At 39.6% G+C, this 15984-nt stretch overlaps 1 protein-coding gene across 2 annotated transcripts in view; it reads right to left on the minus strand.

Moving 5' to 3' along the window:
- dab1a (DAB adaptor protein 1a) overlaps positions 1 to 15984 on the minus strand; it is a 63808-nt gene that overhangs the window by 19458 nt on the left and 28366 nt on the right. For both annotated transcript variants that reach the window (XM_055221052.1, XM_055221051.1), the window contains exons 4-8: positions 14922 to 15020; positions 7134 to 7265; positions 2412 to 2531; positions 1957 to 1995; positions 1590 to 1652 (exon numbers count right to left, since the gene is read on the minus strand). In XM_055221052.1, coding sequence (XP_055077027.1) covers positions 1590 to 1652; positions 1957 to 1995; positions 2412 to 2531; positions 7134 to 7265; positions 14922 to 15020 — 453 coding nt within the window. The remainder of the gene's footprint in view (positions 1 to 1589; positions 1653 to 1956; positions 1996 to 2411; positions 2532 to 7133; positions 7266 to 14921; positions 15021 to 15984) is intronic.

Below are 15984 nucleotides of genomic sequence, written 5' to 3' on the forward strand. Positions count from 1 at the left end.
GAAAACCCAATCAAATGTGTCTTACAGTTTAACCATAATCAAACAAATAGAGACCCACATATATCAAATATCTAAATATATATGAGGAGTTTTGACGTTGAGTTTTATAAGGATTGTTAACAAATATCACTTTTTTTCTTCTAAATAAAAAATAAATAAATTGTGTAACATATATGCTTTAGTGTTGACATCAGTGACACAATGCATGAAATAAAGTATAACATCATTGCATATAGTACAAGAAGACTGGGGAAAAGCTCGGGCCTTGTTTACTTCTTTCACATGTTTATTTCCAGAAGCTGCCATCTTTATTCATACATTGGTTCCTCTGTGGCTAGAGGCTGGCTCAGGCTCATGGTCCCTGGGCCTATCTCTTTAGTGTGAGCGAGCGTGCACGTGAAGTCTGTATACACACGTGCACAACTCCAGAGCTCCACTATTTTCAATCCATTTTATTTAAAGATCAAACGAGAGGCTGGTGATTAATCTTTCTTTGCCTGGCTTTCTTTCATCTCCTTGGGAAAAAGAAGGAGGGGAGAGCAGGAATAAGAGGCGGGGGTCTGCTTCCATATGGGCCAAGAATAACCCTGTGCACACCGCACCACCCCCTGCTCTGTGGGGAGTGCACCCAGAGAACAGGCTCTCTCCTGGGGCAGTGGTGCGGGCTAGTAGGGCCCCCAGGAGCCTCGCAGCTGGTTGTTTGCCTCACATTGTTAGGTGCGTTATGAGAAAATTGAGATATCACACCATCACAAGGAGAGCCTGTGAACATACACTCTGCTGTTTCCTGCTGCAATACATTATTGATAGAGTTGGATCTAATATTAAAATGTGTATTATATTTACTGCTACAAACAGCATTTTGAAAATCAGCTTTTCGTGGTGGGTATAACTTACACCACATCTCTCACTGAACAGGAAAATTACAATCCGTGCTTTGATTTCAAATTCAATCTAGGAAGTAGATACGACTGATTGGAATGAATTATTTAGTGTCACATTTTTTAATTTTGTGTCTGTGTGAAGATTAGTTGGTAAGGGTGGATTAAGTGCCACTGCAAGACATTCATTGACCATTAGTGTCAGTAATATATATATATATATATATATATATATATATATATATATATATATATATATATATATATATATATATATATATATATATATATATATATATATATATATATATAAATGGGTTTGGTGGTTGGAGAGGCCATCGGTGGAGTTTTGCTGACATGTTTCTGTCTAAATAGGCAAAATACTAACTGTTTAAATTGTCTCACCCTTGTTATGACATTCAATATTTTGTGACTCCTTCTAAGTAAGAAAACTGACTATTTCATTAGAATAATTTGCAATACACTAATATGCTGAATACAGACTTTGTTTTAATATATTTATATCTTTAACATTTGGAGATTGCATGGAATTTGGACTTATAATAGCCCTTAATAATGCTATGTATATATTACAATGCATGCTCTCCTAAACCTCCCACTAAAATTGTACTTTTTTGTGACTTGAGTTGAAATAACTATAGTAGTAACATATGCTGAGAACAAAACAAGTACAAAGCATGGGAATACCTGATAAATGCTCTCTTCTGATTGGTCGCGGATGGGCTCATGTCCCGCCTCAAAGACAATGTACTACAAGAGTGGCAGCGGAGGGAGGGAAACGAGGAGAGAAATTCAAAGAGACTGAGAGAACAGTCGTGAATAGCAGAGGTGATTAGTCAAACATTAGCGTCTTTAGTGGCAGAAGAATAGCTCCTATAGTGTCACAGAGAGGAATTTAAAAGAAAGGCATGCACTAAAAGGTTACCAGCATGCACACGGACAAGGCATCCACACCTGAGCCCTGTAGCCACATGTACTATTGTGTGTCACACCCAAACAGGGGCTGCTGTCTCCCCCCAGTGCACACGCAGCTATCAGAAGCAGAGATTGTTACCTGGTACACGGGGTCCTCCAAGTCCTCCTCCAATATCGTCTGAAGATGCAAAGATCAAGTAAGAAGATAGACAAAAAGAGTTAAGCGTGTCAAGATGAAAGAGCGGGCGGAGACTGCAACGTTGCACAGAATTTGTATAATTATCTGGCAATCATCAGAGAGTGACAGAGAGGTTTAAAGACACATTAAAGTGGTTGCCAGAACAAAAGCCAAAAGAAGTAAGCAGAATGGACAGCTGGCTTTGCTGATCTAAGTTGAAAGTGTAGCGCAAAATCTTTGATAAGTTTTGAAGTTGTACTTAACTCTGTGGTATTTGAACTACGGCGTATTCTTAAAGCTAGTGCCAATCTAGTGTAGCAAAGGCTGCAGTTATTTAGAGAATCGAATGTCCTCTGCAAAGAAAAAATCTAGATGCAATTAGCAGAGGAGTGGTGTCACGGCAGTGCTGGACAAACCTGGTAGACGGCCTGCTCACACTGCTTGTCCTTCTGGGCCTTCTTCTCCACCTCCTCTCTCTGCTTTATCTCGTAGATGAGCTGGAACAAGTCCCGCAGGTCCAATATGACGGGCTCGGCCTAAGCGTGCACACACAACCAGGCAAAGGTCAGGTATTAGCCACAGCACATATTAAAGCATTTATAACAGCTGGAAATGTACTTAAGTCAACTTTGCTTAAGGTGCAGAACGCTGTGGGTTTCAGACAAACAATTTCTTCCTGATTTGAAGGACTTTGTGAGGACCAATTGAGGACCTTTCCCAATTCAAAAAAGATAATATTTTGATTTGAATTGCAGTTGAAATAAATTGAAAGCCATGAATATTGTGAAGCATGAAGCATGAGCTCATATTGATTATCTATAACAAACTTTAACAATGAGATTTCACAGTTCACACACCTAATGTTTAATGAAATCATCAAAATAAAACTAAAAAGGTGCAATATGTACATTTTCTGATGGTCTCTACGGAGATGTTATTGCCCTGCCTCTAAAGTTCCAGAGTAAGGGATTTGCATCTATCTCGCACTTATTTAATAACAGGTGTTTTCATGACTCAAAAAACCAAACAAAAAAATATGCCTTCTTAATATGAGCAGGCCTGCCTCTCCACAGATCTGACCTTTTACGGCACCTGCTAGTCTCCATAAAATACAAAGGCAAAGCAACAACATCTCCATGGAGACAAGCAGGTGAGGATCATTCCACCAGAAAAGTTTCAAAGTGTACCTTTAAAAAAAAAAACAACTTCTGTGTCTACAAACGTCCTTCTATTTTTTTCACTTTAAGTAATAAAAGTGAATTTTGTTTTTTGTTTTTTGTACAAACGTATAACTATATATTTCTTAAGTCTATACTTAGAACTATTGAAATGTTTTGCTCTCACCTGTGGCAACTTCCACAAACACAAGAGTCCTTTGTGATTTAAAAATGCAGTTTTTTTTAAACTGAGGATTAGTCAAAGACAGAGTGAGCTGCAGCATCAGGGCAGAAGCTCAGGAGTCAGGCATGAAAAGAAGCACTTAGGGGATAAACACAATATTTCACAAATATGATCCCAAATGTTGGATATAAATACAGCTGTGTAGTAAAAAATCAATCAGGTGTTGTTAATCTCTGTAACCTTAAGGAGCTACTTTTTGCTTTTAAATGATTCACAAATAGAAAATGTAAAATTATCTGTCATTGTGATGCATTACTTTAAATTTGGAGATGTCCTGAAAGCTAAAATTTTGCAGTTACTTGATAGAAACAATCAATTTTTCTCAATTCCCTAAATGTCAAATGTTGAATTGTACATTTTTATCTGCACAGCCAATGTAGCCTCTTGCGAGATAAAATCAGAAATCCATTTCCTATCTTGCAACTAACACATCTCTATCCAATTGTGGAAAACGTATTTGATTCTTCGTCTGCTCTAGTGCTACTTGGAGTTGACAGGACACTAGCCTCAACTTACACCGTGCACCTTTCTTGTCAGGAGACGACAGACAACAAATGTGTTCAGCGACTCACAACTCGTAAGAACTGTCGCGAACAGAATCACAACGGCCCGCAAGACTTTATCAATTATTGACTAGAGTTACGCAAAGTGCACGCAGAGTTCACACACTAGAAGCTGCTGTGAATAAAGCAGTGCTATTTTGGACTATTTCTGGAGTTCATGGAGTATCTTGGGGAGAACCATGCACCCGCTGAGTCAACACAGAAGTATACAGTCACTATATCACACTGGGGAACTCTTGCATTCAAAAATGTATATTCTAATCTCTAGACACTCATTCTGCTGTGGTTTTCTACTATGGTTCAAAATGGAAGACAAGTGGGAACAGAGAGCTGAGACAAGCAAGACATCTCCACGAGAGTTTTACAACAAAAAGAGCAGCCATAAACATTTTTACTGGGTTTCAATTAAAGCACAGCTGACGAGGATTTTTCGGACTAAATGGATTCACTTCTCCTGCATACGTAAAATGTAGGCTGCATTTTCAAAGTTGATAGCTTAATCTGCTTCGGTCAGGGGTGTGTTATAATGAAAACTTACTGTAAAAAGATACTAAACATTAAAAAGAACATTATATTGTATAAGTGGTGGTATGTTATTTCTGATATGGGACATGGGGAGATACAGGCTGGTCAGCTTAGTCACATATTGAGTTATTTTCAGTTATTTAGCTCAAGTAAAGCCCCAGAAAGAATGAGGACTAAGGGTTAGGTTAGATCTTTAGAGATAATTTATAGAATTGAACCTCCAACCTGCTCACTAAGAGGCAGGATCACTAACAATTCCAGTTGTTAACTCAAATTAAATACCAAATATACCTAAATCACGCGCAACAGGCTAACCATCCAGCTAGATCAGGCATACCCAAAGTCGGGCCCAGGAGCCAATTGCAGCCCGTGTACAAATTTCCACTGGCCCGCAGCCTCTGGAATAAAAATAACTATGCATTTATTGTGATTATCAAAACCACAGTTTAAATGTTTATTTTTTCCTTTTTATAATCTGTAAATCATTCATTTTGTTTTTGAAAGGTAAAAGCCATTTGCAATAAAAAGTAAAAAATAATTAAATAGTTAATTTGGATTTAATATGTTCAAAGAATGATCAGGGCGAATGGTCGGCCCTCACACATTTTTATCTCACCAAATCTGGCCCTGGACACCCCTGAGATAGATACACCTGACCATGCACCTAGTTCCAAGTTCCACTTCTCCTGACAAGTTGATCCAGTGGCACTGATTGGTGGGGTCAAATACAGACAAGACAATTTCATACAAGAAAAAGTGTACATTAACAACTGTAATGTACAAAAAAAAAAAAAAAAATCTATAACTGGGGAAAACTTGAGTAATTTCTAAAACGTATTTAGAACTTGTGACATCAGCACAAACCCAATTAGTAGTGCATAGTAGTAGCTCTAAAGTGGCCTGCTGAGAACATCTTAAAGTCTCACTCTTCATGACAACCACAGTGCTTTGTTAATTGACTTTAAAGTGGTATATGTTCCAATTATAGCCACTGCCTTGGCCATAACCTCTTAATTCTTGTAGCTCATCATTGTTTCCCCATCGCTAAAGTGCTGAATCTCCACCATTTCTGCTCAAATCCCAGACAAACAAAGCGATAAACAATCATACCCCTCTGTGCAGATTCAGCTGACAGATGACAGCTTCACCTTAAGTGGGGGATGTAGCTCTGGGTGAGAAACAGTTTTGTGAGTTGTATATGTAGCGCAGTGGCTAATGCGAGTATCGCTCTAAGTCAAAGAGCCGTGGTTCGTGGCCCGAGGAGGATGGATATGCCATTAGTGCGGGTGACACACACTCAAACCCTCATCGACTCACTATGGGAAATCGATACAGCTACAGAGCGGGCCAGCTGGAGCCAAACGCCACACCAAAACAACAACAGCAGCAGCATTCAAAACAGGGTGTAAAGGCTCCTTCCAAAAACACACGCCTGTAATGTGACATGTTAAAAGAAGTCAGTGTTTAGATGGAGAACAAGGTAAATGGTGGATTACAGATCATCATTTACTGAGAATCTGCGGTCCCCAATCATTCCTGTAATTATTTGTCCAGCGAGACGTCCTCATTAATAAGCCTTTATAATGAAGCTGTTTCTGCGATGACTGGATCTGCTAATCGCTATGACAAAAAACAGTTAACTCTCAAAATCCTGACGTGTTGACAGCAAAAAATTACAAATTTACACAAGAAAAAGGAGCATCATCAGCTGATTACTGCTCTGAGACAGTTTGAAGCAGGTGGTCTTGGAGTGGCTGTGGTTCGCTTTAGCCCAAACGCTCTCAGATCTAATGCTTTTTTTTTACTTTGACCTAACGGCAGTGCGAACGACTGAAAATTCTGCATTATGATATTTGCACAGCAGCGTTGTTTACAAAGACTAAAGGAGTCCATAGAGGTTTAGTGAAGGAGCCCAGACAAGCATTCCCACATGTAAGACACAGGACTGAGTAAACAGCCTGTGATGAGCAACACAAAAGGAACAGTGTTGGAGGGTGCTTATCTAAATGTCAAGAGGGCCGCAATATTGAGAAAGACCCTGATGAATCATGCATTAACCTACACACACACACACACTTGTTGGGTTTACATACTTTATGGCGACATTACATTGACTTGCATTATTTTCCTGGAAACTGATCCTAAACTTAACCATACTTGCTACTTTCCTAACCTTAACTTACTTACATACCTGGTCGACTAAGGGATTACACACACAGCCATATCTGAACATTGTTGATCTAATCTTTGCCCCCAAAAAGGGAAGGAGGTCCCCTGGTGTGAGTGTGCGTGCAGATTTTAGTCCCCACATTGTAATAAGTGCAGGGCAGGACGGTCTCCCTTTTCTTTTCTTTCTCTTGTTCACACACTGGACAACACAAGCATAGAGAGCAGCACTGATCTGCATGTCAATATGAGTCTCATGAATGACAAGTGGACGACTTGACCGGCTCTATCCATAGTCAACGTTAACATGTTCTCCCCATTAGGTCACAACTGCTAGGCCACTTATGTCATAACAACTATTCAACTTACTTACTAGCCATTTCCCAGTAACTTGTTTCCTTACTATAACCTTTTAGTAATTAGTAAGAGTGGGTAATATTGCAGCAGAATAAATCCTGATGAATCCATATGCAGGTCCCGTACCGACTGTGCCGTCTTGATGGCCACAAAGCGGTGGTTCCCCTCCTTCCCGCAGACATAGCCAAATGCTCGGTGGTCTGTGATGTCCTTGGCGATGTAGGAGATCTCATGGACTGCGTGGTGGTGCTGAAGAACCTGGGAACAGAAGAGCACAATAGATTTAAAGGTTGCACAAACCCACACCATGTAAATTAGACAATCCAATTCAAGAGGCTTTCTGATTACTCTTTCTGAATATAATCATTTTCTTTTCACAATCAAAAGTACCAAAGTGGCCCACCAAATTACCTTGGATACAGTCAGATTTGATTGGTATTTTCCAAAAACAATAACTGCAGCATAAATGAACCCTTTGTGCATGTGCTGTAATTATATTTTTGGATTTAGAAAAACAAAATCAAAGAGTCAAAAGAAAACATTCATCTGCATAAAACATATTATTATGTGCGACCTGCCCCAGAGAATGTGACCTGTGTGCTGTCGACAAATAGGATCACATGCTCGCCTTAGCTCTCAAGTGTCCATGCTGAGACCTTGTATCCTCTATTAAACAGTTTGGCGCTCTATGCCCACTCCAGTTTAGGCTGGGTGGTCCGTGCCAAGCTGGCATGGCCCACGGCAGATGGCACTGTTTTTCCCGAGGACAGAGGGGGGATCAGTGACAATCACAACTCGGCAAGCTGTCCACTTGATCACTTCATCTGTGCCCTCTCCTGCCTCGCTCCTCCACAGCAGACACACTATACAGACACTTAATATGCACTGGCGCTGGGATAAGTCGCACTAAATATCTCCTTTGTTGCCATTGTCTGTGCCAGATGCATGCTGGGAGAGATGACACAGAGGCTACAGAGTGACCCTCCAGCCCTTGAGAACAAAGTGACCAGCTCCACATCAGGGACTAAAGACATCTGCTGCCTTTAGGTATAAGATGCACATTATAGTAAAAATGTATTCTTGGTTCCACATATTTGAAGACACGTTGTGCTTGTGTCTGCTGTATAGTTATGCTCTAAGACACCCATGGATTATTATGTTGTATTTTGGACATTTTAAATCGCAGTATTGATATAAAACGACTTGATAAAGAAGTTCACTGACTTCCGGGTAGGAAAATTGCGGGACCCAATGGAAGCCCATGGTATAAATGTCATTAGAGCAGATGACACTAGAAAGATTTTTTTTTTCATTTTCATTAAGAAAATAATTGGAGAGCAAGGTACAGAGCAGTGGAGGTGTACTGGTCGCAGTGAAAATGGGGGGTTGATCGGAGCAACGATGTGTTGAATGTAGGAGCATAAATATTTGCATGAATCACATTAAATACAACTGATAAAAAGAAGAGAAACAACTACAACAAGGTAAAAGCTCTTTTTCTTTATAGGTCTATATGATATTGCAGGCCAGTTCTGAAGGATGCTGATAGTGTGACAGCTTAACATAGGGCCACACATACACAGCTCTATATCTAGATAATCACTGTATGAGTCATGTCTAGTGAATAGAATAATTAACCTAATGATTATTATTATCACCTCTGATTGACCTGCGAATGGCGGCTAAGGCCCTGTTGGCACACATGTAAACACACATGCAGCTCATTTGCAATGATTATTGAATTATGTGCGGGTGGGAGAGGTGACGCTGTGCCTCACATCGGAGCCGGGAGCATGGGCTGAGGTGATCTCAACACTGCTATATGACATTTTTAGGGCTGAGCAATGAGGAAAAAATAATAAAAATTTTTGCTCATAATAATCGAGATGTTCAATATTCATTTCTTATTAAAACCTATAACATGGCTATTCATATTCATTTCATGAAACTAAACAAGACAGACAAAATATATATATATATATATATATATATATATATATATATATATATATATATATATATATATATATATATATATATATATATATATATATTAAAATGATTGGATCAATGTAATTAAATGTACAACATATAGCACTAAATTAAACTAAACTTAATCAGGATTTGAATTTCAAAATAATGTTAAACCATATAATAAGTTCACTTAGTCTACTTTAGAAACTACAACACAAAGTGAAATCTTAGATGTATAGTAGAGCTGCCAGTCATTTTTGTCGACTGTGTTTATGCCAGAATTGCCCATTTAATAGCCTCGCTCCTGTCTGTGCTATATCCAGTAAAAACAACCTCATCACCACCTCGTTTTTAACAGCTCACGTTTCCATGGAGACGCTGCCCTGCTGAACTGTTTGGCTTTCTCATCGCTGCCCGCGGCTATGCAAAACGAAATGAATTTGTCATAATATTGTTAGAAAATAGAATAATTTGATGTGAGGCAGATACTGTTGGCAGACTAGGAGTACAGGGTCGTGGATGTTTACACAAGAGGTACGGGGGCAGACAGGTAAGAGCCGCTGTAGGCTGCTAATGCTGCAGGCGCACACAACCCACACAGTTCACAGGGTGCTCGAATCAGCTGACAACAACAGAGGTCATGAGACTGCAGTGAAATATTTTATGAATCAACAAGTATGCCAGGGCAACAGTTCATAATACCACATTTGAATGAGGTGTACGCCACAAGCCTCCATAATGAATGTCAATCGGATGTAATAGTGGTGACAGAGCTGCAGTGAATGGGACTTAAGTGTTTTGTGTGAGTCTGAGAGATTTGATTATTGTCTAAATTGCCCTGTATAAGTCTGTGAAAAGACACCAAATAGATTTAAAATGCAACTGACTGCTTTTTGCAGCATAAATTGGCTATAGCAAATAGAATACATTACTTTATGGATGGAGTTTGAGAAGAATTATAACACAATCATGTTCCTTCAATATTTAACTTCCACTTACTTGTGTATTACGCTTCAGACCTAACTATGGTTAGTTAACTTTAAAGCTGTGACAGACAGTCTCATCAATTTCATCGCTTTGCCTTGTAACAGTGCAGCAAGATTATATTGATAGAAGGGATCTCAGTTGTTCCATTTAAATTATTTTCAAATAGAAATGTCATCACACTATAGCATTTATAGATAAAAAAAAGTTGCATTTCTTCACCAGAAGTAAATCCCAGCATAACACATGTCTGGCAACATCAGCTCTCAGACAATACTCTGCAAATTGTTCAAATACAGCCTCTCTGGAGACAGTTGTACACTATAGCAGAATGAAGTGGGAGTATTGGACAAATGTTTGAAATATGTTGTTGATGCGTGCAGTCTGCAAAGTGTCAGGCTCAAAGAAACGTGGGCAGGGGCCGGTCATTGAACTGTGAGGAGGATGAGATGCACCACGCTTCTTCACATCTCCTTGTGCCTGAGGGCCAGTCTGACGCCACGGGGCTGGGAGCAGGGAAATAGAGCAGTCCATTTTATATGATATAATCTACAGCTACCAACCAAGGAAGTATGGCTTATGGTGGATACAACTTTTATCAAGAACAAAAACTTTCTGAGAGCACACAAAATAGTGATTCTGGTGAAGTCCTGAACAACAAAACTGACAGCACTGGTCAAACTAACTACACTGCAAAACATTTGTCCCTTGTCACTGTCCGACTATTTGCACAGTCATGTTTCAATTTCCGGCCAAATCGCACAGCCACTTGAGCTTGTTGTCTTGCCGAACCGGCTAAATATGATTAGTGAAAGTAGTGCTCCATCAGTCCGTATCATCTACATTTAAAATAGGTGCATGGACAATGGCCCTGTCTGCTCCAGTAGTCGTCACACAGAGTAAATTGTCCTTGGCAGTTTGATACTCAGTTGAGCATGCTTTTAGAATACGTTTAAAGCTCTAATGGGTTAATTCTTTCTGCAAAGTAAAAGAGCTGAGGTGAACCACCTCAAATATTGCACAAATATTTGATGTTGTTTTATAAGCAATCATCTGTATCTTTAGAAACACAAATGTAACATGTTGGCTCGTATGTTACACGCAGGTAGTAAGCGTATGCAGTGCTAAATTTATCAGTATTTATTTTTATCCTTGGCAAACATTCAGTTACTCTACTTCTGAAATTTTTAGTAAATGTAGTGCTTGTTAGAATGCAAATAGTTGTAGTTGTTGGGGATACAAGGGTTGCAACGATTTGAATAATTGTGACTAATTGACTATTTAAAGTATATACCGTATTTTCCGGACTATAAGTTGCCCTTTTTTCATAGTTTGACTGGAGGTGCAACTTATGCAATGATGCAACTTTTATTATTAAAATTAATTATAATTAATATAATTTCACGTTTTCATTATTGTCACCCTGACAACCACACAAGGCGCTCTAGGCTTGTGTGCCAGTATCTACTACTCCTGTACAATTGAATATTTTAAATTTCAACCTTACGGTAATTTAAAAGACATCTGAAAAAGACTGAACAAAAATGCCCCATAAAAGAAAATTATATTCTGCTGAGTCTGATGACAGCCACACAGAAGAGGAAGCAGCGCTTCATCTTCCTCTGGAGCAGGTGGAGTGGTTCAGGAGCGACACCGAGGATGAAGAATTCAATGGATTTAGTGATTTGGAGTGAGATTCAGAGTAAACCTAGCTTATTTTTTATGCTTTAGTTATCTGATTAACTGTTAATATCTTACTTTAATATATCAGACACGTGTTCAGTTCTGTCTGTGCTTCATGTAGCTGAATAAATATAAATGTATTATGTTAACATGCTGTACTGATATTCAGCCTGTTGTTCTCAATTTTATTGTTATCATTATAACTTGCCTTTAAAGATAAAATGTCTGTTCTTGGTCTCGGATTTTGTAAAATAAATTTCCCCAAAATTTCCGTAAATATCAGAGCAACTTTGGAATACACTTTGTGAATTGGCCAAACTACCTAATTGAACGACTAAGGGTCGGGCTGTGGGGTCAGCAAACCCAGCCCTTCACACTTGACCTCCCACAGACTTTCTAAAGACCGCCCAAAACACTTGAGGTCATAGCCGCTGGTGTGTGATAGAGACAGAGACCTGCAACTTAGATTAATGCCTCGTCTCCACCCTCCACCCCCACACTGCACCCACCCTCCACCCCATCACCCCCACCCCATCACCCCCACCCCGCACGACCTTCCTTCCTCCATCCCGTGCACCCTTACATCTGGACTCTTGACTGATGCGCAGACAGGAGGGGAATGAGTCTGTCGAGAGCCCTGAACCTCCACACATGCCCTGCCCTCCCTCCCTCCCTGGCCATTATAGGAGTTAGGCTGAAGGACTGCTGGTAAGGACAGCATATCTTTATAGTTAATATTAATGTGAGGAGACAGAGGACAAGGTCTCCCTGTAGAGAGCTTTACTTTGACATATGCTGCCTGATTCCCCACCTATCCTTCTAATGCTGTCTCCGTCTGTCTCTGCCTCTATCACTCTGACTCACATCATTGTTTCCGCACACTCCTCCCTTTCCTTTTACATATATCAAACTCAAATACAGCATTGGGACATTTTTCTTTTAGCCGGGGAAGGCAGTTTTGATTATGTGCTGTCCTATGCACTATTAACTACACTGTATTAGGAACGAACATTAAGTGACATTTTCTGAAATTTCAACAATTTATATTTTTCTTGTCCAGACACCCACTCGTAATAAACGACACATACATCAATCACATTTATAGAGTTAATGGTTTGAGTAAAAGACCTCCACCAAGGCAGTATGAATACACCTAAGCTAAGAGATCTCACCAATAAGCTTATCCGTCAGCTAAGTACTCCCATTCGAGACACCCACAGCTCCTGACAGGGCGCTCCAACGGCACTGAAGGTTGCAATAATGTCTTTAATAATTTAAACAGGTCACATCAGGGGAAAGTGTCCAGTGGAGTGTAATAATTACATCTGAGTTATTTTTTTTCTTTTGGCAGCGATGGTCCAAGTCTAACCCCAGCTGGATAATATTTGTACTACAGTATTCACCTTGCTGACAAATATAAAAAAGTAATACAAAGGAAGTGCTTTGTTTGAACATTAATATACTTCCTTCATACAACTGCAAAATATGTAACCTACAGACTATTATGTGTGATTAAAGTGTATTAATGTGCATGGTTTCTGTTTAAAAAGGGCAAGGAAAACATCAAGAAATCGCACCGAGTTGTTGCCATATTTATCAAATCATAGTTAACAATATTCTTAACAAATGCTATTTTTTTGTCCCAATCACAGTAAACTCTTGGTGAGGGTGTCCAGTCATTCTAACCGCCTGTTTTACTGAATTATAGCTTCATTTAGGCCCACGGACACACATCACCATTCGCACAGATCTGTAGCTCGGAGCCACTGCTGAGGTCTAAATCTGTGGCTTTACATGTCAGACAGTAAAGCCAGTGTGCAGACAGAGGCTTCTTTATGTATCCAACACCAGCAGACGGGCAGGAGACAGGACACAGACGCTAATGTCGATATATACGTAGCGTTATATGTAAACATGATTGATTTTAGCAATTGCTTGGTTCATAAACTTCAAATGTCAAATGAAGGTAACTAAGTCAAGCCCTTCAAATGCTGCGTCTTGGGATAGCGTTATATTTTAGGCTGAAGGATAATGGGACACATATAGCCAGATGCCATCATACTGGGTCCATAGTTGTCAGGGGATCCTTGAGGAGGGAGTATCAAAGAAAATCATTACACTCCACTGGTCACCACAGAAACACACGGACCACAAGAATAGAAGGAAACTGCACGGGTCCTCAACATCCAGCCAATGCATTGACTTTGGGTGAGGCTAAGTGGTGTTGTAGTCTAATGCAAATGTGTATGGATAATCAAATCAATACATAAACATTCAAAGCTAAAGCTAATTGAAGATAGCATGAGCTGGGACTATAACACTGCATACTGTCTATACTGAGATGCATTCTACGTATAAGCAGTTAAGTTGAAAAATAAATGCACTCTATATTTTTGGACGCTAAGTTAATTGGCCTCCTTGGCACTGGAGTAAAGTTGTTTGAAACTTCTGTGCTTACGTGACTTTTTCTAACCAAAACCAGTGTTATATATATTGTTTTTTTATGTGGAGTATACATTTAAAATGTGCTCTCATTGTAGAACCTTTCCATGTGAATACTTTTTAAGGGTAAAAAACTAAATAGCTATTCATTTGAGGTTAAGGTAAGGTGTCTGCCCTCCATGGAGATGCTGGAAATAACATTCAATGTATATTTCTTGCACTCAGCTGTCTTGTCAATTATAGGTGTTTTTATGGTTCAAAACATAAAATCTAATAGAGAACGGGGTCGTCTCTTCCAGATCTGCACCGTAACTCGCTGTACACCTGCTTGTCTTTAAGGAGATAGATACATTTAAAGTCATACTGTGGAACATCTCAGTGGAACATCTCAGGAAAAGCAGTAGTATCTTCTTGGAGGGAACCAGGTGACAAACCCTGCCACAGTGACCAGAAAAGTTTTGTAGTACACGTTTTAGGACAGCATCACAATTTGCAGTTTGGATCTTGACTGACCAAAATTTCTCTGACACTGCTCCATCAAACTGATTGGACAGGATGGACAGTTGGACAGCCTGAGAGCGGCCGTGCGTGTATAAAAAGATGGATCGTCAGTATAATATTACACTATTGCTGTTTGTGTTTAAGAGACCCACACAATAGGATGTGCATGTTCTCTCATCTGCACCGGCCTTGTACTCAGGGTTTCAATTAGAACCCCCTAATTTCCCCAGAGGCCCCTCCCTCTCAGAGATGCCTCATTAACAGGGAAAACACACACACAATCCATGATAGAGCACACATAGTTTAGATATAAACTACATAGATACTCACCCCTGATTTCTCATCATAGATTTTGATCCCTCCGAAGGATACAGTCAAGAACACCTTCTGCTTGTGCTCTCCTTTGGACCGTGCTGCCGCTGCTATGCCCTGTAGGGACACACGTGCATGCATGAATACATTTACAGAGAAAATTCTATTAAAAAGAATCAAATATGTATCAGAATGTTCCTTGTATATTGGTCTATGCAGAGATAAGTGAGGACAGGGCTGCACACACAGAAGCGACTGAGGAGAATTAAGGTAAACATTTATAGAGCGCCCTCCTGACCTTAGACACACAGCGGTCAGAGCGGAGCAAGGCATTATGGGAAAAATTATACAAGACACACAATCTTTCTGGGAACATGTGGTCCGCTGTGGTTATCAGTGTATTGACTCTGATAACTGCGTCTATGTGGAGGAAAAAGAAAAATGCTGCAAAGAAGAAGTCGTGATCAGAAAGGCAACAGACTCATGCAAAGGAACAGAAAAACACAGAATATTTCATAGTAATGTAATGTATATTGCATCAATATGGTTGCATTTTAATACACTCATGTCATTTGACTTCACTTTTCAAGTCTGTCTCGCGCCATATTACCTCCCCAAACCTGTACTTTCTTCAGATAAAAAAATATTGTTTGTAGATAATAAAATGGATAGTTGTGATCAGTGCAACTATTAAAATCATGAAGTTAATAGTCTAGAAGGTCTTAAAGGTTCATTGTGATTTAGTTTTACATTGAGTCACAGATAAGATGCACTTAGTAACATTTCCCAGTGAGGAACCCCACCTACTTTCCTTCATGGTGATGTCATTACTTTGCCTTCAATGTTCCACATGTAGTATGACATTAATCTTATCTATCGCCATGTAAATAAAACAGGTGACACCATCAGGCCAATTTAAAGGTCAGATCTGCGGAGAGGCACCCTCAGCCACAGTAAGAGCGCATGTTTTTCATATATATTTTGGTCAACCATAAAAACACCTGCATGTTAGGTACTTGCCATACTGTGGAACACTGCAGAAAAAACAATAACATCTCCATGGAGACACGCATTTGGCCGA

Source organism: Periophthalmus magnuspinnatus, chromosome 4, assembly GCF_009829125.3.
Source record: "Periophthalmus magnuspinnatus isolate fPerMag1 chromosome 4, fPerMag1.2.pri, whole genome shotgun sequence".
Taxonomy (NCBI): domain Eukaryota; kingdom Metazoa; phylum Chordata; class Actinopteri; order Gobiiformes; family Gobiidae; genus Periophthalmus; species Periophthalmus magnuspinnatus.